The sequence below is a fragment of the Juglans regia genome, chromosome 3 (genome assembly GCF_001411555.2).
Source record: "Juglans regia cultivar Chandler chromosome 3, Walnut 2.0, whole genome shotgun sequence".
Lineage (NCBI taxonomy): Eukaryota > Viridiplantae > Streptophyta > Magnoliopsida > Fagales > Juglandaceae > Juglans > Juglans regia.
This window is the reverse complement of record NC_049903.1, coordinates 30728039-30753273: the sequence shown is the minus strand read 5'-3', so window position 1 is coordinate 30753273 and position 25235 is coordinate 30728039. Positions and strand designations below refer to the sequence as shown.

General features: G+C 35.9%; 3 protein-coding genes across 4 annotated transcripts; 2 read left to right on the top strand and 1 right to left on the bottom strand.

Moving 5' to 3' along the window:
- The first annotated feature begins 1743 nt into the window (after window positions 1-1743).
- On the top strand, window positions 1744-4688 carry LOC109002672 (uncharacterized protein At2g37660, chloroplastic-like). The gene is made up of 7 exons (XM_018980526.2): window positions 1744-2238; window positions 2343-2614; window positions 2759-2795; window positions 2874-2971; window positions 3060-3121; window positions 4033-4156; window positions 4290-4688. The coding sequence occupies exons 1-7, from the start codon at window positions 2184-2186 to the stop codon at window positions 4407-4409; spliced, it is 768 nt and encodes a 255-aa protein (XP_018836071.2). The 5' UTR covers window positions 1744-2183; the 3' UTR covers window positions 4410-4688.
- An 854-nt stretch (window positions 4689-5542) lies between these two features.
- LOC109002671 (UPF0161 protein At3g09310) lies at window positions 5543-6572 on the top strand. The gene is made up of 3 exons (XM_035687956.1): window positions 5543-5900; window positions 6010-6150; window positions 6236-6572. The coding sequence occupies exons 1-3, from the start codon at window positions 5636-5638 to the stop codon at window positions 6292-6294; spliced, it is 465 nt and encodes a 154-aa protein (XP_035543849.1). The 5' UTR covers window positions 5543-5635; the 3' UTR covers window positions 6295-6572.
- An 8760-nt stretch (window positions 6573-15332) lies between these two features.
- On the bottom strand, window positions 15333-19472 carry LOC109002669 (scarecrow-like protein 9). 2 transcript variants are annotated; one of them, XR_004801174.1, is made up of 3 exons: window positions 18501-19472; window positions 15724-18246; window positions 15333-15626 (listed from the first exon to the last, which is right to left on the bottom strand). XR_004801174.1 is itself a non-coding variant. In XM_018980524.2 (2 exons), exon 2 carries the CDS (start codon window positions 18081-18083, stop codon window positions 15804-15806), a length of 2280 nt encoding a protein of 759 aa, XP_018836069.1. In that variant the 5' UTR covers window positions 18084-18246; window positions 18501-19472; the 3' UTR covers window positions 15333-15803. The 2 variants fall into 2 exon arrangements, 1 of the variants encoding a protein (XP_018836069.1); XM_018980524.2 differs by having other exon boundaries at window positions 15333-18246.
- Window positions 19473-25235: the final 5763 nt, after the last annotated feature.

The window sequence follows — 25235 nt, the reverse complement described above, 5'->3', positions numbered from 1 at the left end:
TTACAAGAGAAATGCTTGGTTCCCATTTTAGATCTCAAGCATTTTTACTAATACCCTTTTTTATTTTTTATTTATTGATTAAGTAAATATTTTTTAATGATATTATGATTTTTTTTTAAATGTTTAAATTTTTTTAAAAAATATACATGAAAAAAAATAAAATAACCTGCAATATCAGACCCGCTCTCAGCAGCTCTAGCACTGCCCTCGTTACAAATCATGCATTGATTGATTTGTGGAAGTTGGAAAAATTATGGTGAGAAATGACATATAACTAAAATCTAGGTGCATTGATTATATATTTGCTGGTATAGATCAACCATCTAGACTTGGAGTAGAGCTTGAAAGTAAACGTAATTAATGTGTGTGTGTTTTATAGCAATACGAGAGATTAGGGCAGGTTTGGGTATTGGGAGTACCTCTCAAACTATTTCATTATTATTTCTTATTAATACGACGACGACTGCAATAAGTTTTGGTCCTACTCAAGACGATGACCATAGACGACGGCGACTGCAACAGCCTCTACTCATGATTAGGACTGTAAATAAATCAATCTGTTTGATAGCCCGCTTGGTACTCGCTTTGTTAAACTCGAATTAAATTCGACTCTTAAAAAAAACTTGTTAGTGAAAGTAAATACCCGCTCGATTCGACTCGACTCGGCTAAGTCTCGTTAAAGCCCGCTCGTTTATGCTAGAGTCGCCTCATTAGTTCAACTCAATTAAAACTCATATATATATGTATTAACTAATAATATAATCATACCACTTTTATAACTAAATATATAATATGTAATGTAATTACTTATGTCTTTATAGTGAATATACTTTATAGGTATATTTTATAATTTCTATAATATAAAATTTAATAATTTCATATACTAGTATGTGAGAATCATATATGAAATAGATATATGCTATCATATTAAATGTATGTATTAATAATATATATATGCATATAATAGATTGTTATTTTGGATAAATATCAACTAGTTAGATATTAATTATTTATAAATCTTTTAAAATTTTATAATTCAATAAAGATTTTACTTGTTAGTTGTATAAATTCAATATTAAATTTTTTATTTGTTTATTTATTTAATTTATTAATTCTTAAATTTTATTCAAAAAATAAAAATAAATAAATAATTTGAGCTAGAGCTCGAGCTCGACTCGACTTGAACTCATTTGTGGGATAAGTTCGAGTTGAGAGTTTAATTTATTGAGTCGAGTTCGGCAGCCAAAGACCGGCTCGACTAGATTATAGCCCTATCCACGACGGCAACCGCAACAAGCAGACGAAATGTTGGAAGCGTTTCAGAACAAGCTTTGTTTCAAAACAAGTTTCAGAAGAAGCAGACAAAATGTAAATTCTTCTGTTTCCCACCATTTTTGCATTTGTTTTTAATATATCTCTACTAATGCCACACCAGCCAATTCTCCGAAAATTCCGCATCCCTGATTGCCCGTAGCAATATTGTAATACAAATATTATTAATCTCATGAAAAAATCATGTGTTGTCTTGTAATTGGAGTGGGTATCATTGATTATAAGTGTACTAGTATAAAGAAAAGTGTTACAAAAAAAAAAAAAAAACTACATAAAAAAAAATTAACACATTAACTTAATGTAATATGATTGTTTACATCTAATTTTTAATTAAATTAATTTTATAATATAACATATCAAATTTATAAATTAATTTTTTATATAATTTCTTTATCCAATTTCTTTCATATTACTCACGGGTGGTTTGATGCGTACTAGATTCGAACAGATCTGAGTGTGTAATGTTCACGCTCAAGAAAGGGAACGAAGAATTCGAAGAGCGAAGGGATCCGATGGATCGACCAAAGCTCCGGAAGGAACTGGAAGGAAGGTACACAGATAAACGTCTCCGATCGAATATCTTACCGACGGCCGGACGGATTGACGTCTCATCCTACTAGTCTTTCCTCAATGGCCATCTTTACACGTGTCCCATTGGCATCCTAGTCCACAACTACCTCAACGCTTCTCATAAAGAATTCGGTCAATATGTAATAAACACGGCTCACTGTCGATAAGGGTTCCAGAAACTTCGACCCCCGCTTCCCCCTCTTTATTTCACTGCTTCTTTAGTGGTACCCATTTCTTCAGAAACAAAGGGATCTCGACGAGTTGGAGTGGTATCATCAGCAATGGCGGAGTTGGCTCGGAGCACGGTCCTTGTCACCGGAGCTGGTGGCAGAACAGGTACCCCTCCTTGTCTTTAATTCTCTATTTAGTTCGTTTCTTCTCTGCTTTACTTAAGGACGAGTTTCGTATTTACGTGGGTTTTTATGGGTTGGCTTCGGCAGGCCAGATAGTTTATAGGAAATTAAAGGAGAGGTCAGATCAGTATGTTGCAAGAGGTCTCGTTCGAACCGAAGGGAGTAAGGGGAAAATTGGTGGAGCGGATGATGTTTTTGTTGGGGATGTAAGGGATACCAGCACCATAGTTCCTGCAATCCAAGGTATTGATTCTCTCGTAATTCTCACGAGCGCTGTGCCCAAGATGAAACCTGGGTTTGATCCAACCAAGGGGGAACGGCCTGAGTTCTATTTCGAAGAAGGAGCTTATCCTGAACAGGTAGTTACTGTTGCTCACATTTGCTGATATTTGGACGGCGTTATGTTCTTCAACATTCGTATCAGCTTCAAGTTTTCTCTTTGTTCTTTTTTGGGTAACTGTTAATTTATAGCTTAATGTTGACCCAATATCTTTGCTTATTAGGTTGATTGGATTGGGCAGAAAAATCAAATAGATGCTGGTGAGCATTGGCTTTCCTCCTGTCCACTTTAGTTAAATTGCCTTTTTGTTTCTCTGAATTATATGATCCATGTGACAGCTAAGGCTGCTGGAGTGAAGCATATTGTGTTGGTTGGATCTATGGGGGGAACAAACCTGAATCATCCATTGAACCGCTTGGGTAACGGCAATATCTTGGTTCGTAATCCCTTTATAAAATTAATATTACTTGTTTGCCTGTGGTTCTCTCTTGGGTATTGTATCTTATGTCCTATATATATCACAGATATGGAAGAGGAAGGCTGAGCAATATTTGGCTGACTCTGGTATTCCCTATACAATTATAAGGTAGACCCATTTCCATGCTTATTTGATTTCTCGTGGTAAAATAATTTTACACTGAACAATGTTTTTTACTTGTTCACCTAGATGGTGCTTGGATGATGAATGAAGATATGAATTTCTTGTTAGTGGGATCAATTATCAATAGTCAAACATTTTGTTTTCGCAGATGAGATGAGATGATAGTGTAAAATTGAATAAAATATTTTTAGAATATATTTTTTTTAATATTATTTTTGTTTGGAGATTTGAAAAAATTGAATTGTTTATTTTATTTTGTGTGAGAATTTAGAAAAGTTGTAATGATTAGATGAGATGAGATGAATTGAGAAGTTTTATAAAAACAAACAAGGCCTTGCATAAATCATGTTTTATTCCCGTAGGGTCGGTTTCTGGGGACAACCAGCTTCATGGTGTCCTTTTTCAAAATAAAAATAAAAAATAAAATAGATTAGAAAACTAGGGTAGACTCCGTTCAATAACCATTTCTGCATTTGATTTCCTCCATATCAGGACGTTATATGCGCACATCAATTTCTACCCTTTGTCTTGTGACTGAGAATCTCTCTCTCTTACTTGGAAGTATGGCAGATAGGACATTAAAGCTTTGCATTCCGCTATCTGTTTTAAGGATATAGCACTGAATGTCAATATAAGGACTCCATGCCTCAAAGATGAGAGGCTTTGTACCGAATGGCCATGATCTCTCTCTCAGTAGCGTCTTTTTGGCTGCAAGTTTTGTCGAAGTACAAATCTTTAGAATGGTTTCCTAAGGGTCAGATTTATCTTCAAACTTTAATTGAATGAACCAGATACTCTTCCGTGTTTTAGTAATTCAATTAAGAATTCTATCACCTATGTTAATAATACTATGGTCAATTGCCCATTGACATTCACCGCTTTGCTGTTTGAGTTAGAGCCGGAGGCCTGCAAGATAGAGAAGGAGGCATCCGAGAACTTCTTGTTGGAAAGGATGATGAGCTTCTTCAGACGGAAACAAAAACCATTTCCAGGGAAGACGTTGCGGAAGTGTGTATTCAGGTCAGTTGGTATTTAAAGTTGTGCTGCAAGTGTGGTTTTATTGGATTTTTTGTAGGGAGTTAGCTGCAAAGCAGCATTTGAACATTTTTTTGGGTGTATTGCCTTTACCAAGCGGACTCTTTCATTTCAACAGGCACTAAAGTTTGAGGAGGCCAAATTCAAGGCGTTCGACTTGGCCTCAAAGCTGGAGGGAGTTGGTACGCCCACGAAGGATTATAAGGCGCTCTTTTCCCATATCACTGCCCGTTTCTGAACTGTTAACGGCCATTAAAATTGGTCTAGCTCTTGGGGGGATAGGGATTACTTTCTTCAAAATATTGTTTAACTTTATCAGCTCTATCTGCTGAGATTCCTAAAGCATTGCAATACTTTCTAATTCAAGACTGTTAATGATCCCAAATTTATGTGGTCATAATTAGCGTTATATTATATGACCATTACATATATCTGCTTGTAAAACAGTGATCATTCAGTGAACGCCATAGATTTTATGTATTTCCACATTATATATTATTTATCATCTGTTTAATCATTTTTTATTGTCTTATCAATTTATTGAAAATTTATTTATTATTCATTTGCATTAACATAAAAGAGGATGAAAGAACGATCATTTGAACGTTTGGATTGGTTATGTAAAATTAATTTATCTCATCTCATATAATTATTATAATTTTTTTTTAATTTCTACATAAAATATAATAAATAATTTAATTTTTTTAAATTTTAAAATAAAAATAATATTTTATTTAACTTTTTATAAAATATTTCATTTAAACTAACAAACGGGAATTGATTTACCTGAATTATGAGTTATTAGTTTCCAAATATACATATTGAAATTATTATTTTATTTTAAAATTATCATCCAAGTATTTTATTTATTATATAGCCGATATGCGGTAAAGAATTACAACTATATAGGGATAATACTATTTAGTCTCGTAATTTTACTTTCTTGTTTTGATTGTTCGTATATTTTATTTATTCATTTTAACGATTAAGAAGTGAGTCTTAATATCTTTATATATATTTTTTATGTTTAAAGAATGAAAAAAATACAATTTACACTAATAAAGATAAAATCTTGAGTAACAACATCCATTAGATAATCGAAAGAGTAATGTTAAGTTGTTGTCAAGTAGTGACCGTTAAGCGTGTCGTCTAGGTAAAATTTCATTTTTTTTATTTTTTTTTATTTGTACTTTTCATATTTTTTTAATATTTTTTTAAAAAAAAAATATATATATATTAATATACTAATAATTATTTTCTTAATAATCAAAATGAAAGGATATATTAATATTATTTTAATCCAAAATATAAAGACATATTGATTAAATAATAGATAATCTAATCATTTAAAAAAGAAAAACTACAAATAAAAATGGGTGGGCGTGGCTTTGGGATCTCTCGCGAGGACGAAAATTGGAGAGCCGGGAAGATTGTTTGCTCGCTCTTGCTATAACGACGCCAGACATGGCAGTTGTTCTCTCCCTTAACACCCATAAACCCTTCCCCGTCCTCCCTCTCTCATCTCTTAATTATCGTTCTGGCCCTATTCGTAAACGCAATTCCATTTATTTCGCTCCCATCAGGATCCCAGGCCACCGACACACATTGCTTAACAATATATCGAACAAAGAAGACCCAAACCCAGAAAATGCGCAAGAAGAAGTTGCATACCACGAAGTGAACGATTTAGGGGTTAAAGCTGCTCTTTCTATGCTCAAATTTTACAAAAGTTGGTACTTTTTTTTTTTTTTAATATCACTTAATTTCTGAACTGTGTATTGTTCATCTGTTGTTATTTGATATATTTTCAAGCTAAAAACTTTGTATTGATTAAGCAGGGGAAATCTCGCCGTTGTTGCCGAACAGTTGTCGTTATGTTCCAACTTGTAGCGAGTACTCCATGGAAGCTTACAAAAAGTATGGAGTCGTTAGGGGCACTGTCTTGACTGCTTGGCGTCTATGTCGTTGCAATCCCCTTGGTAATCAATCCTAACATATATTTCTTCTTTAATATATACATTTATATATATTTGTTGTAATATAAATTTTCTATCACTTTATCAGGTGGGTCTGGATTTGATCCTCCTCGGTGGTTTGACGAGAGAAGTCTACCTGAAGAATGAGGCATCTTGGTTTATCTGCTTGCCGCTAATTCAAAAGTATTTTTTTTTTAGAAACATCATCCTTCATTGATGTCATGTAATTCTACATGATCTGATAAAACATTGGAGTTTCCTCCATGTCTACAATGTAATCTGATACATATATAGCTGCTTTTGCTAGACTATGGGCAGTAGAATTGCCCTCCCTGTTTATATGACAGACTATACATGCTTCCAACTTTGCCATTGTAGCTTGAGTATCAGTTATGATCATTCCAAAGTAGCTTGCATTTTGTTTCTTTTGATTGAGTTCATTGACCACTGTTTTGGAGTCTCCTTCGAGTATGACTTTCCTCATACCCAATTCTAGTCCAAACTTTACTGCTATGCATGTTGCTATGGCCTCTGCTAGAAGAGGATCAGACATTGAGTCTTGTTTTTTCCTCAAGGTAGCCAAAAAATTGCCTTCTTCATCTCTTACTGCCACTCCTATTCCTATTTTACAATATTTTTTTATCAACTGCCACATACCAGTTGACTTTACAAAAACCTTGAGGTGGGCATTCCCATGTAACTGCCCTTATGATTTCTGCAGAGAATTGATGCTCATGTCTTGGTTCGACTATACATAATTCTAGCTGCAATTGTTTCACTCTGTGTATCACAGTTTGGGGATCTATCAAAATGTTCCTGAACACTAACTGATTTCTTTTCCACCAGAGGTTCTAGAGAGTTAAGGACAGTTCTATCATTTCTTGCTTGTCTAACTTGTTGAACATGTCTTCCATTAACTCCCTAAAGCTCTTGTATGACCACTTGCATTTCTGAATTTTTCTGGATAATTGGCTCAATAAATCATTAGCTGAGACACACTCCCACAATATATGCTCAATGGTTTCAGGCATCATAAGACGCATTGGACAATTTGGATCATCCAATATATTTCTTTTGTATAGATTAGTCTTGGTGGGCAGTATATTTCGACAGGCTCTCCAAAGAAAATTCTTGGCTGCTGGAGGTATTTGAATCTTCCATAGTTTGGTCCACTGTTGTTCCTTCTGATTACTGTTGTAGGAGTTTTGGCATTTTTTCCTGTCTTGCAATTCCCCTTGTAAATGATATTCACTCTTCACTGTAAAGCAACCATTAATGTTGTTCCTCCATATCTACTTGTTTTGTTGATTGCTATGACTGATTGGTAGTTGCTTAATTAAATCAGCTTCCCTGTTGCAAAATACTTCCTGAATTAAAAGGAGGTTCCATTCCTTTTTTCCTAGCAGTATTAATGCTTCCACTTCAGCTTCTTCCCCCAATGAATTATTGGCACTTTGAGGTTTGTAAGATGTTGGTTGTGGCAACTATGGATCAGACCATATTCTCACTGACTTCCCATTGCCAATTCTCCATTGAAGCCCTTGTTGTAGAAGCTCTCTTGCTGAAAGTATACTTCTCCATATGTAGGTTACTTCCCAATTTTGCATTAAGAAAATCAGATTTGGGAAAGTATTTGAGCTTCAACACTCTTGATGATAAAGAATTAGGATATAAGAGAATTCTCTAACCTTGCTTTGCTAACAAAGCAATGTTAAAGTTTTCAAAGTCTCTAAATCCAAGTCCTCCTATGTCTTTTGATTTCCCCATTTGAGACCAACTCATCCAGTTCATTCTCTTTTCTCGGTTTACTTGACCCCACTAATACCCTCTCATCATGCTGTTTAGTTGTCTCAATAAGGTTTTAGGAAGTTTAAAAACTCACATTGAGTAAGTGGGAATAGCTTGAATGATAGATTTGAGCATAATTTCTCTCCCTGCTTGTGATAAGAATTTGTGCTTCCAATTGCTCCTTTTGACACTGACTTTGTCTAGTATAGCCTTCAACTCTTTGCTTCTTGATCTGCCTACCAAAGCTGGCAGGCCTAGGTATTTCTCCTGTGAGTTTGTGACTCTGGTCCCTGCCATATCAATTATGTTGTTTTTTGTTGAGATTCTGGTATTTCTACTGAAAAAGAGAGAGGACTTGTCTTTGTTCATTCTCTGGCCTGATGCTTCCTCATATTGACTAACAAGCTCCACCATTTTTCTCCATTCCAAATCTATTGCTTGGCAAAATAACAAACAATCATTTGCAAAAAAATAGATTGATATACAGTTTTCCTCTAGCTATTGGAAGCCCTGTGATCTGCCTAGTGATCTCTGCCTTATTGAGCATCTGAGTGAGTGTCTCTGAGCATATAATAAATAGATAGGGTGATAGTGGATCATCCTGTCTAACTCCACGAGATGGTTTAAATCTGGGTTGTGGAATTCCATTGATTAATAGTGAGTAAGAAACTGTTGAAACACATCTTGAAATAAGATCAATCCATCTTCGGTTGAATCCCATCTTCTTCATTACAGTTTCAAAGAGCCATATACCATTTGGAACCCTTCATTTTGGACTGCATTGAATGCATAATTTCATATGCAACTGTCACACTGGCTGCTATCATTCTTTCTGATATAAATGCAGTCTGAGTTGTTGAAATTATGCTTGGCAAAATGTTCTTCAATCTGTTTGCTATTACTTTGGCTATAACCTTATACATCACATTACACAAACTTATTGGTCTGAATTATGTTACAGCAGTGGGATTTTTTACCTTTGGGATTAAAACTATAAATGTCTCATTAATAGAGCTGTCCCAATTGTTTGTGTTAAAAGCTTTAGTAACTGCCTCACATAGTTCCTTACCTATTGTTGAAAAAAACCAGCTGAACCCATCTGGACCTGGGGAACCCATAGGATTCATATTAAGAACTGCATCTTGAACTTCTAAAAAATCAAAATCTCTCATAAGCATTTGGTTCATCTCTTCTGTGACCAGCCTTGGCATTGTCTCTATGCACTGTTGTTGACCCTCTGGATTTGAAGTAGAGAACAAATTTGTGAAGAAGTCCTGGAAAATCTAATTAATGACTTGTGAAGAAGTTTGAAGCTGCCCCTCTCCATCATAGATTCTGTTAATTGTGTTAATCTTGCGCCTTTGAGAAGCACACTTGTGAAAGTAACTTGTGTTTCTATCTCCCTCTTTAAGTCATCTTTGTTTGGACCTTTGTTTCCACTTCACTTCTTGTTCCAATCTCCAATTAATTTGCCTTTGAATCTGTTTTATTTCTTGAATGTCAGAACCTTTGTTTCTTGCTTGAAGTTATAAAATCTTTCCTTGCTGCATCTTGATTGTCTCAGAGGCTTCATTTTCTTTGTTCTTATTCCATTTTATTAACTGTATCTTGCAATTGTTCATCTTGTTTTTCAAACCTTCTAAGGAGTTTGCATTTCTGTTTTGAACATGCCAAGCTGTTGAAATTAAATCTTTGCAGTCAGTATTGATGCCCCAACTATAATCATATCTAAACAGTTTTTCTTTCCTTCTTGCAGGTTGTGTCTGAGTATTCACGACTGTTAAGAGAGGATAGTGATTTGAAGAGCTTGTTGCTATTGTTGTAACCTCTATTGATGGAAACATAGTGAGACAAGTAGTGTTAGCACATACTCTTTCTAACCTCTCCTCGGTAAATACTGATCATTCTCTATTGTTAGACCAGGTATGTTTGAGTCCATTATAACCCATGTCACTTAAATCACAATCCTGTAAAGCTTGCCTGAATCCTTGCATTTGAGCAAAAGGTCTTTGAGATCCTTCCCATTTTTCATGTTGATAAAGAATTTTGTTGAAGTCTCCCATACACAACCATGGACTATGGTCTATAGGTTGTAAACACCTACGTAGCTGCCAGCTTCCCTCTCTTTTTGCAGTTATTGTGTGGCCATAAAACCCAGTGACAGTCCACACCTTCCCAAGTTTTGAGTCATTAACCTTAACAGAAATATGGTATCTGGTGTAAGTGTGAACCTCTATGTCAATAGCTGAATTCCACATCATTGCCAACCCTCCACTACTCCCTTTTGCATTAACAGTAAGACTTTTATCAAATCCAATGTTATTCCTGATTTTTTCAATCCTCTCCCTCGAGCTCTTAGTTTCAATGAGAAAGAGGATATCTGGGCTCTTTTGCTTCACTAAAAAATGAAGCTCTCAAATTGTTCGAGGGTTCCCAAGCCCTCGACAGTTCCATGTTATGCATTTCATTGTATCTGGTGGGGCTGCTCAGCAGCCACCACCATTTGCTCCTGAGTTTGGCTCCTTCCAGGATTGAGCTCTTCTTTCTATCTTTTGTTAATCATTTGTAGATTCTCACTGTCATTTGTTGCTTTATCCCTTTTTCTACCTCTTGTAATAGCTCTGCAAGTGTTATGAGTTTCCATCTCTTCTGTTGTTGAAAGGTTAAGTGCTCTTGCTCTTCTCTTCCAACCCAGTGGTTTAGAAACCACCTGCTCATTCTGCACAGGATTACTTTTAGAAAAATCTAAATTAGTCTCTGAAGTGTTTGTACCTTGCAAGCTTTCTTTGGATCTCAAATCTGGATTGTTGAATTTTTCTTGAAACCCTTCCTGCATCTTTGATACCTTATACCCCTCTTCTTGTTGACTTCTTGTCAGATCTTCTAGAATCTCATCTTGCCTTTGTTGCTCAAGATAGAATTTTTGTTTTCCTTCATCATTTACTACTGCAATATTGTTGTAACTTCCAGAATGCTGATCATGTGCAGCTTCATCAAGATTCTCTTCTTGTATTACCTGATTTCCTTTAAGATTGACTAGAGCCCCACTGCTTTGACCCTCTCCACTGCCTGAATCGTTGTTCTGACCTTTGAATCCCCTTCCCTCTATTCTTTTGTCTCCACTACCCATTAAGTTAAAAGTTGTGGCCCTTAACCATTTACCATATTGGTTTTGAGATGTTTCTGCCGTACTAAACCTTGTTTTTTCCAGAACACATACTCGACCAACATGTTTGATAACCCCACACTGAAAACAGAATAAAAGCAACCTTTCATATTTAAACTCTACCCGACTTTGTTTGCCTTCTACTTTAATTAATTTACCACGATGTATAAGCTTTGTAATATCCGTATTGACTCTTATCCTGAGATATTTTCCCCACTCAATTCCATCTCCATCCACATCAACAGTTATCACTTCCTCTAGTTAGGAACCAATTTTCTCACCTCCATCCACTGTCATGGCTGCTAAAGGCAAGCCATGTAGTTGAATCCAAAAAGGTTCTTGATTAAAATCCATCTCATTAGGGGGAGTACTTTTATCAAAAAGTTGTATACAGATTAGGTGTTTATCAAAGGTCCATGGTCTTCCATTTAACACTCTTTCAATATCTACATCTCTTTGAAATTCAACCAAGAATCGATGATGTCCCACCTCATTAAACCAGTTTGAACCGATTCCTAACTTTGGTCAAAGTTGCTTTAAAAGCTTCCTTGTTTAAACTCTTTTCCATCAAAATTTGAAGTAGGCATCTGTCAGCTCTGGCATCTGCAAGTTTGGTGTCATTCACTGAAAAATTCACCTCTTCTTTCTCAATTTCTGCTAACTTAGAATCCTTCCCATAGCTTTGTTAGTTCTTCTGCCATAATTGTTTGTTGCAATCTCTCTGTTTCACCAGAAAATTTATCAAAACCCTACTCGACCGTCTCACCCTTCTAAGAAGGAAAGGCCACTCACCTTACCCAAAAAGGAAAGGACCTCATAGTACATAGGTGTGTTAATCACAAAATTCAAAAGTATTTGATTTCTTTGGGGATAAGGTTTCAACTTTATCATTACCAGCATTTTTTTTCTACAGTTGCACAATAGATTGATGTGCGTACGAACTACACACTTACAAACTGATGTGGGCATTTGTTATTTTCTAACATCTTCTGTCTGTGCGTAGAAATAAGAATGATTTTTCAATTAACGTTCTTGTCGCTCATTGGTATATCCTAGTGACTAGTGAGATGCAATGATGCATTAGCTTCCTAAAATGGTGTAATCGTTTTATGGGACAAATTTTCTATACTGATTGCTTATTTTTCTTTAGTTTTGTTCTTTAGCCGTGTTCCATTACCATCTTTGAATTCAGTTGGGGAACTTGAGAAAGAACCGATCTATAACGAACACTCGTGTTTTGATCATTTTTGGACCGTTAACATTGTTCTAGATTTATGTTTTGAGATGGCTTGGCCGTACAACTAATTATCTATAGGTCTGTATGAAGAAGTTGTTCAACTTTAGCTTTAATGTTGTTAGATTTCGCAGTGCATTGCCTAGTTGAGAAAGTCCAGACACTTCGAGAGTCACAATATTCAATCAGGCTACTGTCAAGGATATGTTCTGTTCACTCCTTTGACCTTTATACCAAATTTTCTACAGCTTTTGCACAGTTGTTAAGGTGGGCCTAATCTATTTACACTGACTGCTGGGATTTGCTCTAGTTATAACTTTCTGCTCGACGTGCTCGTGGTCTTGCTATGAATTATTTGTCGGTTTGGTAAAAGGATCTATGATTTCCCACTTGGGAGTTTCGATATCTTTGATTTTGGGTTTAATCAGGAACTGTTAGAAGTAAATGAGCTGATGCCAAAGCTCTTCTGTAACCGGAGTGAATGTGCGTGAATCTTGGGAGTGAGTGTGCGTGCGTGAATCTTGAGATTGTCATGTTGCAGGTTAAATGGAAGTTTACAGTAGATATGGGCATGGGTTGTGATGATTAAGCGCACTGAAATGGGCAGATAATAATTCAAAAGAAAGCATAAACTGAATTATAATTGTTTAATGAACTTGCTGATATTTTTTTAATTTTTTTTTTATAAGTAAGAATCTTTATTGAATAGATTAAAACTAGGCAATGTCTAAGTACACAAGAAATATACACAAAGTGAGACACCTAATTACAATCTAGTAAGCTAGAAAGAAAAAAAGAAACTCATGAACATTCTCATCCTTCAATACAATAGCAAAAAACCATTGTAAAAGAGAAAACAAATAAATTTCAGATTTATCCCACTGCACGCTCTTTGTTGTTAAAGCATCTATCATTCATTTCCGACTATAAACACCACATTAAACACAAATGTATCATTCCCCCACTGCTGTCAGTTAAGCGCTATTATGCCTCATATTCTAGCACACTAGTAGTTCCACTATACTTTTAGGCATTATCCAACTCAACCCGGCTTTAGTAAGGATACAACTCATAACTCTCTAGTCACCTCACAATGTAAGAGCAAATGATCTATTAATTTTCCATTCCTTTTACACATGTAACACCGCTCTGTAACCACCATATCTCGCTTCTTTAGATTATCAATCGTCAAAATATTCTTTAGTGCAACTGTCCATGTAAAAAATGCAACTTTAGACGATACTAAAACCTTCCAAATGCTCTTCCACAGAAAGAATGTAGGTTGTTGAACTGTCAAGGCCTTGTAAAAAGATTTAACAGAAAACTTTTTTCTCTCCATAGGAATTCACAACATATGATGACCCCCATTGTCTCCTAATTTTGTTGAATACAAATAACTATAAAAATTTGCCAGCTCTTCAAGTTCTCAATTCTGAGTATTTCTAATAAAAGTGACATTCCAAGTTACCGTCTCATTTGCACGACTCAGTAATTTTGAGACTACAGCTTGTTGACTGCCAACCAAGTTAAATACAATTGGAAAAACAATGGAAAGAGGGCTCTCCCCACTCCAAACATCGAACCAAAAGCGAGTTCTTACTCCATCACCCTTTTCAAACTTAATGTGTTTTTCAAAGGTGTTCCACCTCTTTCTAATAAATTTTCATAGGCTTACTCCATAAGACCCCTTACCCTCCTCAGAACACCATCCCCCCACACACTACCATACTTGTGATCAATAACATCTTTTCACAACGAGTTCCCTTCCATTTGATACCTCTACAACCACTTTCCTAAAAGTGTCTTGTTAAAAACGCTCAAATTTCGCACCCCTAAAACACCATTCGCAATCGGATAGCTCACAATTTTCCAACTCACAAGGTAAAATTTAATTTCCTCCCCCATGCCACCCCACAAGAAGGCTCTAAACAACTTTTCGATCCGATTTGCCACACATACCGGTAATGGAAAGAGAGAAAGATAGTAAGTAAAGAGAGAAAGATAGTAAGTAGGAAGGTTGGAGATTGTGCTTTTACCATACTAATTAATTATTAATTTCAATCATTATTTTGATCGATTACCCATTACCATACTCCCAAAATTCACTTTTACTCCACAAGAAGGGTTGTACTCGATTTTGAAAGTGAAGTTCATGATTAGTGAGTACTATATAAATGTGTCTCTCCAACTATAGAACGTTTAGATTGAATAAATTAAAGAACCATAATCCTGTGAGAAAACACCACTTGCCAATCGGGAACATAAATTAGTCAACGTGGCACAAGGCCTATATGATAAACATGAATTATGAACCGAGAGAAGAAAGAATGCTTCAAATGGAGCAGACGATAAGAAAGCATATTGCAATGATATGAAGCATGAGTAAAATGTTGAGCACAATGGCCAATGGAGAAAGACAAAGGTCAATCACATTCCTCTAAATAAGACGAGGATCTCTTATTGCACTGTAAGGTAACAAGAATGTTGTGGGATGAGATCTTTCAAATGGTTGATATTGCTTGGATTATGTCTTTGAGGGTGGTGGATTTGTTAGGGTGTTGGAGGAAGATGCAAGGTTGTCACCAATTGGCAGCCGTGTAGAAGATGATTTCGTTGTGCATCATGTGGTATATTTGGTCGGAACGGAATGCGCGATGCTTTGAAGACAAAGAATGCACTATGGCGGAACTGAAGAATTTTTTCTTTCACACTTTAATGCTTTGGTTTTCTGCTGTTTTACTAAAAATGGGAACAATGTTTATGATTGCTTGTCTTTAATTTATTGCTCTTAGAATGTATTTAGGGGCTTTCTATATACTTTCTATGTACAAGGGCTACGCCTACTTCATTTATATCAATAATATTTGTCTCTTACTTGTAAAAAAAAAAAATAAGTCGAGAGGAGCATATAATTGCATAAAAGTATTCCAATTCAGCAAAAAGCTAACAAAGTTTCTCATTAAAGAAAGAGGGGACGAGAGAGTTCCTAACAACATCAGCAGCAAACCAGAGCTCCCTCCATGTGGGGAAAGATACTTTAATTTCGTTTATAACCCTGTTGCATGAGTTTCCTCTTTTACATGTTAATATTAAGTTGACTCTGTGCATTAGGCAACATTCAAAAACCTAATGGACTGACTAAGAAAGAGAGAATAGAATACAACATTTGTGGTGAGAAAGGGCTATAACTTGAATATTCAAGTCCTCTACAAGATAACTACATACCACTACTTTACCCAACAATCTTCTCTCCAGCCTGACCACTTTTTAACTGCCAGGTTACTGATTAACCTAATTATAAAGTAAGAAGCCGATTAATCACAGATGAGAGCAACTGCAAGAGGGGGGCATTGATACAACAAAAGCAGAAACAAGTAGCAGCCATTACCTTGGGTCCTCCATCATCATTTTCAAATGCCAAGGAGATGAGAGGCAGGCCCAGTTAGACAAGTGTGCCTGTCAAGCTCGTTAGGCCGGTTTCCAACAAGAAAGGGCAAAGATGGTTCGCCCCTTCCATCCTTGCAACAGCCACCGGCCATCTTCATCAATGACAAAATCCTTGTGGTAGCTGGACCTCACCTTAGCCATTGCTGCCTTCACAAGCTCCCGGTCGAAGGGTAGCTGGGCAAGCCCAGCTCTTAGGTTTCGGACTTGCCATTGCTTGTATGTTTCGGGCCTCTCCACTCTCTCCCAGCCTTCACAAGCTATAACGTTCAAAGCCTCCCAACCAAAGATCTCTTTTTCAATCAGCATTCTTTCTCGATCCTCTCGAGGTACAATAGTTTCAAGTATATCAAACAATGCAGAATAGTGAAACAATGCCTCTCGGAGCCGGGTTACAAAGAAAGGGGCATTGAAGGCACCACTAACAACCCCATGGACGAAAAAAACTGGATTAATCTTCCTCACCAAATTGAGGAAGGCATCTCTTGAACCTTCAACTGACAGGGATTCATCACGCAAGTGCCTACCCCGATACAAGCAGTTTACAACAAGCAACTCATCCTTATCAATTCTCAGTTCCTCGAGTTGAATGGTCTCCCATTTCTTAGCTATGGCATGGTACTCAAATGGCACATTGAAACTCTCAGCATAAGTTGCTAAGCGACGTCCGGTTTCCTCAACTCGCTCTGCTGGCCGAAATCCAGGTTGGGGAAAATCTATTCCAGTAATCCGAAGCTTTGGGGGCCCACCAGGTCTCCATGAGAGCCGCTGAATAAGGGTGGGCCATTGGAAACCATAAAGGATACCAAAGTCTATGACATGGAGACTTGTTGCCTCCACGGCTTCAATCTTTATCGTCTTATTTGATATAAAATTAGATATCTTCCTAAATGGGCATGCAGCAAGGTAAAGATGGTAAGCTTTCAAGACGTCAGCAGCAGATGTTCTTTTATTAACTAGACCTTTATATATCTGGCTGCCAGTTCCAGCCAAGCGTGCCTCAAGGCCATCAACAAAGATATGGGCCAATCTCTGATTTCCATCCCCAAAAGGAGTAGAGTGCTGCCTGATCCGCTTTAGCAATTCATTTGCACTCCTCTGATCATCAGCTGCAACAGCTTGGGAACAATGAATAAGGAGAGTTCTCAAATCCACCACCTCCTTGTTTCTACTTTGTTTCTTATCGCGTCCCCTTCCACCATTAGATCCTTTTGATTTCCCATTCCGAGGCACAGTTTTGCTTATTCCATTCTGCTGTACATTTTTGCTTTTGCCGTTCTGCAATGTCTCCTGAAGGGCTGTCAAGTGGGCCTTACCTTCACCTGCGCTAGACAGCAACACCATATCAAACATCTTAGACCGAAGAGTTGATTCGATATACACAGTGGCTTGCTTACTACGCCTCTCATCTTCTGTATCTCTATCCTCCCCTCCATGAGGATGCTTCTTTCCCCTTGAGCCAGTAGGTGAGTCCTCGCTCTCATCCTCCATCTCCACCTTAACCTCCATCTTGCCCCTTCCTGCCTCAGGCTTCTGAAATAACAACCCATCTCCCTCCAAGTTAACAAACAACTTACTTCTGGGAGGAAGAAACTTACTAGCCTCTTCAACCCCCTTCCTGAATTGCCAAACAGATTGGTTCTTGCTATTTGAATCAGGCACCTGAAAAGTACCACTTGGAAAACCCACCAAGCCATCCACACTACTCATCTCACTATTTAAATAGATATTCGAGGACTGAGAAATAATATCACGGGGAAGACTTTGTAATTGGGAGGTATATTCTCCGTGATTTTGAATCGGGGAATTATCACCAAAACAGCTACTACTATTAGTACTACTGGCATAATTACTGTGATATACATAGTGATTATTATCATCTGTGCTCTCACCATTTCCATTGATGTGATTTGTTCTATGAATCGGGGAAGGGGGGTATTTTTTCCCAAGCAACTCATAGAAGGATTTCTCGGCAGCTTGAAGTTCCAGAGAATCCTGAAGCATGCAAGACTTATCCTCCACGCCCTCTTCCATGAGTATCTGACTTATGAACCCCAAAACAGTATCGGAAAAGTCACAGTCCTCCGAGTAATCCTCACCCTGGGCCCCAGCTGAGGACGAGGCCATATGACTCGGTGCCTGATCCGGTTGATGGAAATGAAACCCCCTATACTCGTGATCGAAAAAGGAGTTTCCGAATCTGGGTCCAGAAACAGGGTTTTGATTAGAAAGAACCGAAAAAGATTGATTGCCCAATTGGATTGCATCAGTGGAACCCGAAAACCCCCTAGGATGTGGATCCATTGTCGCCTCCTTTGTAAAACCTCAATCAGAAGTCATCCTTTTTCCAAGACCTCCGTCAGAACTATGCTTCAAGAATCCAAATACTAACCTCAATGAATTGAATTTTCAAAATTAAACACCAAGTTTCTTTTCCAAATGACTTCCTCTTGCTTTTGGCCCCCCCCTGAAAAAAAAAAAAAAAAAAAAGCTGGCTTCCTTACATGAACACCTCCAAGAGCAAACCAACAAATCCTAACCTTTTCGGGTTTCACGAACAAACCTTGCAAGTCGCAGAATTTAGCAAAGAATATGAACAAAAAATAAGAAAAAATCTTCACTCTTTCTTAAAGCTTGAATGCACGGTATTCAAATTCAATACGAGAAGGGAAACAGCTTCAAAACAAAAAACTAGAAAATGAAAAGTAGAGTATTCTGTACCTCGGAGAAACCCCAGCCACGGAGAGAGAGAGAGAGAGAGAGAGAGAGAGAGAGCGCGAGCAACTGACAGAGACAAGGACGTCCTATGTTTGTTTCCTCGTTAACGTGCCTTTGAAAGTAAAGAAAACCTCCATCCGAGGTTAGTGGACTAATGACTACAGAAACCATGCGCTTTCTGCGACTACCTATTCTCGATCAGTGGAACCGGTCGGAGGAGTGGGGCAGAATAAATAAAAGATTGAAAAAGGTATTTCATAGAAAGTGTAAAAACTGAAGTTGGGTGTCGGCTGCTTTAAAAGCTGTTAAATGATAGTTAATGAAGTGGGGTTATGGGTCAATCCCCACTTAAAAAAGACCACATTTTGAATGGTTTAATGGCGTCTTTCTTATGCTAACTATTGAATTGGGTTTTGCATCTCTATGGAGTTGGGGTGCAAAATAAAGTAAAAAGAGGGACAGAACAATTAGTAGAAGTGGATTATGCTATTTTTTTTTCTCAATTCCCATGGCATCTATGCATCACAAAGACGAAAATGTAAACAGGGTGGGATATACATGATGGAAAAACTGAAACAGTACAATTCTAAAAGCCAAGGGATGAATCTAGCAGAAGTGGGTTATGCTCTGTTTTCTCAATTTCCATGGCTATATATGCCATTACAAAGACGAAAACGCAAACAGGGTGGGATATACATGATGGTAAGACAATATCTATAATGAAAGAAAAGGGATGACTCTCTGTAGGTTTTGCACAGGAACTTCATTTCAAGTTTGAGAAAATGCTGTCCGAAATAGAGCGAGGAGTCAATCGAAACTTGCCCTGTTGAAATAGTTTTGTCATGAGACCGACAAGAAAAAACTTGCCCTGCTGAACACGACTTTCATCTTATAAGCCTGCTCTTGTTAATTTGCCTGCCTCCCTCAGACGTCTTTGTCACTAATGCTGTTTATTATACTGTATATGCTCATCTGCTAATCGGTATGATTCAGAAGTTGAAATCTTTGCAGCCAGTTGGCTATGATTTAGCACTAAGTTGGAGTAATCATGGAGGTCTACTGCAGAAGATACCTATATATATATAGAGACAAACACAATGTGTCTTTTCTTTTTAATAAGCGACAAACACAAAGTGCTTTGCCCGTGGAATATATATAATTGAGATTGAGTATGATTCGTTTCCTTTGCTCCTTAGTATCAATTCATTTTTTTTAAAATTCATTTTTTTTAGTCACCCAAATCCTGATGTATCAGAAGTTCAAATCTGAAATTCGGTGGGAGACAGATTGTAGCCCAAAAAGAATGAACCTATGATAGTTTCGAGGAATAGTCTCTTGGTTTTTAAATTTAGAAATGATTAAAATATTTGATGTAAAATAAAAATAATGTGAACCATTATGTTTGTTCAATATATCGGTTCGATTGTTTAGATTTAAAAGAAAATATGTCTTAGTAACTTGAACCAATATATTCCTCTTGAGAATATGAGTCTTAACCACTTTCCAACCAAATAAAGGGTTGTGTCTTTTGGTGATCTAGAAATATTTTCAATGTATTTTCTAATATTTGAGAAGTTATGACTTCTCAAAAGTGTTCATTCATTTGAGTTGTGGCTTTTCATAAATACTCTTTCATTTATATAAGTTGTGACTTTTCACAAGTACCATTTTATTTATGTAATATGACTTTTCACAAGTATCATTTCATTTAAATAAGTTGTGACTTTTCACAAGTGTCATTTTATTCTAGTTGTGACTTTTAACAAGTGTCCTTTCATTCTCTATAAATAGAAAACCTCACCTCCGAATTCATTAACTTCAATTTCTCTATAAAAATTAGAAAAACACTTCCTCTTTCTTTTTATCTTTCTTTCTTTGGGTTTTGACTATTTTATATTGGGTTCAAGAATCACCTTTTGTGTGCACTGACAAATATATTAACGGGAACTGACGTTGTTGTATCTTGGGAGTAGACTGTCAAGAAGCCTAGTGTATTTTTATAATTAGAGGCAGAAGAATCTACTCTAAGGAAAGCGTCCATCACAATGTGCCTTAATACCGGATTCTCTCTTTCTAATTTGTTCGTGTTATTTTACATATTCTTTAGTTTACAAAGTGTTTCAAAATATATTCCAACAATCTTAGAGTAGAGTCTCTTTGTTAAACTAGATGTGTGTTTTAATTGATTGGTTGTCACCATGACTTCAAACGAATCTATTGCACCCGAAAAATTTGGAGGAGTCAATTTTAAGGGTTGGCAAGAAAAGATGAAAATTTTTCTTACAATACTTAGATTATATTTTGTTATTGAAAATGATCATTCTTCTTATGATTTGCATGAGCCTGCACGTACTATTGAATTACAAACATATGCAGAAAAATATAATTTGTGTAAATGTGAGATTTTAAATCATTTAAGTGATATACTTTTTTATGTTTACCTACACATTAAACCTGCCAAAGATATTTGGAATGCTATTGATAAGAAATATGGTGTACAAGATGCCGGAATGGATAAGTACACCGCAAGCCAATTTCTTGGCTTTAAAATGGATGATTTCAAATCTATGGTAGAGCAAGCCCATGAGTTAACTATCATTAACCATGAATTGGGTCAACAGAGAATGGGTATTACCGAGTTGCTTATACAATAGACAAGTTGCCTCCTTCATGGAAGAATTTTGGCATATCTCTTAAATATAAGACTGAAGATATGACCATGGAAACTTTGATCTCTGCCATTAGAATTCAAAAACAACACTTGAAAAATTATCATATCCTACCATTGGTTTCTAATTTTTAGTCTAAAGCAAATATGGTAGAAGGCCATAAAACACATAAGAACCCATTACATCATAAATCCAAATTCAATAAGGGTAAAACTAATGAGCAATGCTAGGTACAGTCCCCACTTGGAGATTGCATGTGCAGGCCTAGGCTATTTTAACTTTAAAATTTGTTAAAATTACAAAATTATCCCTCCTAAAATAATGTTTTCTCTCATTTAATAATGTGCCTGCACATGCAGTCCCCACTTCAGGATTGCAAATAGAATTTCTCAAAACTAATTATGAGAATAATTTGAAACCAAAGTCCTATATTAACAAAGATGATAAGAGACCCATTTGTTTTAACTATAACAAATCGGATCACTTGGCCAAAAATCGTCGTTATAAAAAGAGGAAATATCAAGGCAATGAACAACCAAAATTGTCTAACCCACATGCTCATATGGTGCTTTCCGGGACCGACTCTGTTGGAACTAATGAACAGTATGTAACCATAAGTCCCCAAGTTTATCTGGCTTATAGTGCTACTGATTGGATAGTAGATAGAGGAGCAAATATACATATCACTATTAACCATAATATTTTTTCAACATATCAGGATACAAGCGGCATGAAAGTAACGATGTGTAACTCTACCTCTGCACAAGTATTTGGAGTAGGAAACATTGTACTCAAATTAACATCTGGAAATACCATTCCTTTAGAAGAAGTATTTTACGTACCAGAGGCGAGGATAAACCTAATTAATGGATCTTTACTTAGTGGGGCAAGCTACACATTATTATTTCAATCCAATAAAATTATTGTAACTAAATATAGGTCATTTGTGAGGAAAGGTTATGTGAGTGGTAGTTTGTTTGTAATAAATATTTAAAATAATGTAGTAGACAAATTTTATTCTAATAATAAATTTACATTTTCTACATGTTCTTCTTAAATATGACATGCTAGATTAAGTCATGTTAATTATCATAATATTAAAAGAATGATGGATTTAGAGATTATTCCTAAAGTTTATGTTGATTTGGATAAAAAATGTTTAATCTATGTTCAATCAAAACAGCCTAGAAAGCCATTTAAATCTGTTATAAGAAATTCATCACTACTTGAATTAATTTATAGTGATGGTTGTTATTTAAATGGTGTCTCCTCTAAAAGTGGTAATAAATACTTTATTGCTTTTATAGATGATATGTCTAAATTTTGTTATATTTACTTGATGAAAATAAAAGATGAATCATTTAGTAAATTTGTCGTCTATAAAACTGAAGTTGAAAATCAACTAGGGAGAAATATTAAAATTATCAGGTCTGATAGAGGAGGTGAATACTCCTCTAATCAGTTGGTTCAATACTGTGAGGAGAATAGTATTATACATGAGGAAGCCGCTCCATATTCTCCTCAATCTAATGGTATTTCTAAAAAAAAAAATAGAACCTTGGTAGATATGATCAAATGTATGCTTTCTAGTTCCGGCCTACCTGAGCAATGGTGGAGGGAAACAATATTTGCATCTTGTTTTATCTTGAATAGAGTACCATTTAAAAGATCTGAAAAGACACCATATGAACTCTGGAATGGTAGAATACCCAATATTAAATTTTTTAGAGTTTGGGGTTATCTTGTAAATGTTAATGTTCCAAAAATTAAGAAAATGAAATTAGGTCTCAACATATGTAGATGTAATATTCATTGAGTATGCTAGACATAATTATGCATATAGGTTTTTTATTATCAAATTAGAAGTCCAAGGTATTGATCCCAACATCATCATGGAGTCTAGGGATGCAACATTCTTTGAAAATTCATTTCCTTTCAAAGATAAGTTAGAAAGATCTTTACTCGTAGTAAGTTTTCCTTCCACCAGTAGTCAACCTATCATTATATCTAATCTTGATAGTGCATCTGGATTAGAAAATGAACTTGGAAGAGGAAAATGAGTTAGAAAAGAAAATGATTTTTTACATGATTTTTATACTTATTTTATGGAGGAAGACCCGTTGACTTTCAAGGATGTCATGATTTCCATTGATTCTACTTTCTAGAAAGAAACAGTAAATAATGAGATGGAATCTCTTAAGACTAATGGCACTTGGAACTTATGTGATCTTCCTCCCGGATGTAAAACTATTAGATGTAAGTGGATTTTTAAAAAGAAATTGAGACTTAATGGTATTATTGATAAATTTAAAGCTAAGCTGGTTGCAAAGGGCTTTACACACAGAGAGAATATCGATTATTTTGATACGTATTCTCTTGTTACTAGAATAATCACAATTCGTGTTTTAATTGCTCTAGCAAAGATCCATAAACTTGAGGTCCACCAAATAGACGTAAAGACCGCATTTCTTAATGTCGATTTAGAAGAAGAGATATACATGGATCAACCAGAGGGGTTTATGGTTCCAGGACATGAAATGAAAAAATTTATTAAATGTCTCTATGGTTTAAAGCAAGCCCCCTAAACAATGGCGCAAAAAGTTTGATAAAATACTTTTATCTTATGATTTCAAGATAAATGAATCTAATAAGTGTTTATACACTAAAATAGTTGATGGTGCATGCGTAATGCTATGTCTTTACGTTGATGATATGTTCATCTTTGGTACAAATATAGATATTGTTCTTGATGTTAAAAATTTTTTATCTAAGAATTTTGACATGAAAGACATAAGAGAGGCACATGTAATTCTTGGTATTAAATTAATGAGATCTCGTGATGGTATTAGCATAAATCAATCTCATTATATTAAAAAGATTCTTAAAAAGTTTGAGAGGTTCAAATGTAAACCTGTCAGTACTCATCTTAATCCTTGTTTGCATTTAAGTAAAAATCTTGGAGATCTTGGGTCACAACTGAAATATTCTCAGATTATTGGTACGTTATTATATTGCTAATTTTACTAGACCTGATATTTCATATGTTGTAAGTAAACTTAGCAGATATACTAGTAGGCCTGATGATTCTCATTGGAAGACATTGGATTTTAAATATTTGAAATGAACCATGACATATGGTATTCATTATCCTGGGTATCCCACTGTATTATAAGCATATAGTGATGCTAGTTAGATAACTGACACAGTAGATCGTAAGAGAACGAGTGAATATTTTTTCACTCTCGGTGGAGTAGTTGTGGCTTGGAGATCTTCCAAGGAAACTATGATTTCACGATCTACAATAGAAACTGAATTAATAGCCTTGGATACTACTGGACATGAGGTAGAGTGGCTTAAGTATTTATTATAAAAACTTTCACTAGTTAAAAAATCAATGCCAGCTATTTATGTTCTTTGTGACAATTAAGCTGTGATAAATGTTTGTAATAATAAATACTTTAATCATAAGATGAGACATTTGAGTATCAGGCATTCTACGATAAGATATCTGATAAATAATGGATATCTGACTTTGGAATATGTAAAGTCAGAAGATAACCTAGCGGATCCTTTGACGAAAGGACTGGCAAAGTCGAATGTTATACGTACATCAAGGAGGATGGGACTGAAGTCCATTAATTAGGTCACCGGTAGCGTTAACCCAACCTTCCTGACTGGAGATCTCAAGAAGAATGTTCAATGGGAAGAACAAACTATTTGAGTGACTAGATAGTACTATTAAAATATTATTATAAGTTCATCCCTAAGGTGTGAGTGCTACAAATACAATGGCAAAGGAAAAGCAAAATGCTTTGAATGAGTCCAAGACTAAAGCGATGTATTGAATTGCAGGTACCCTTGGAGGACTCACCTGTGTAAGTGTGACTGTGGGGCCGCAGTCTATAAATAGGGAACTCCACCTCCAAATTCATTAACTTCAAATTCTCTGCAAAATTAGAGAAACACTTCCTCATTCTTTTTGTTTTTCTTTCTTTGGGTTTTGGCTATTTTATATCGGGTTTAAAAATCTCCTTTTGTGTGCACCGATGAGGAGATTAATGGGAACCAA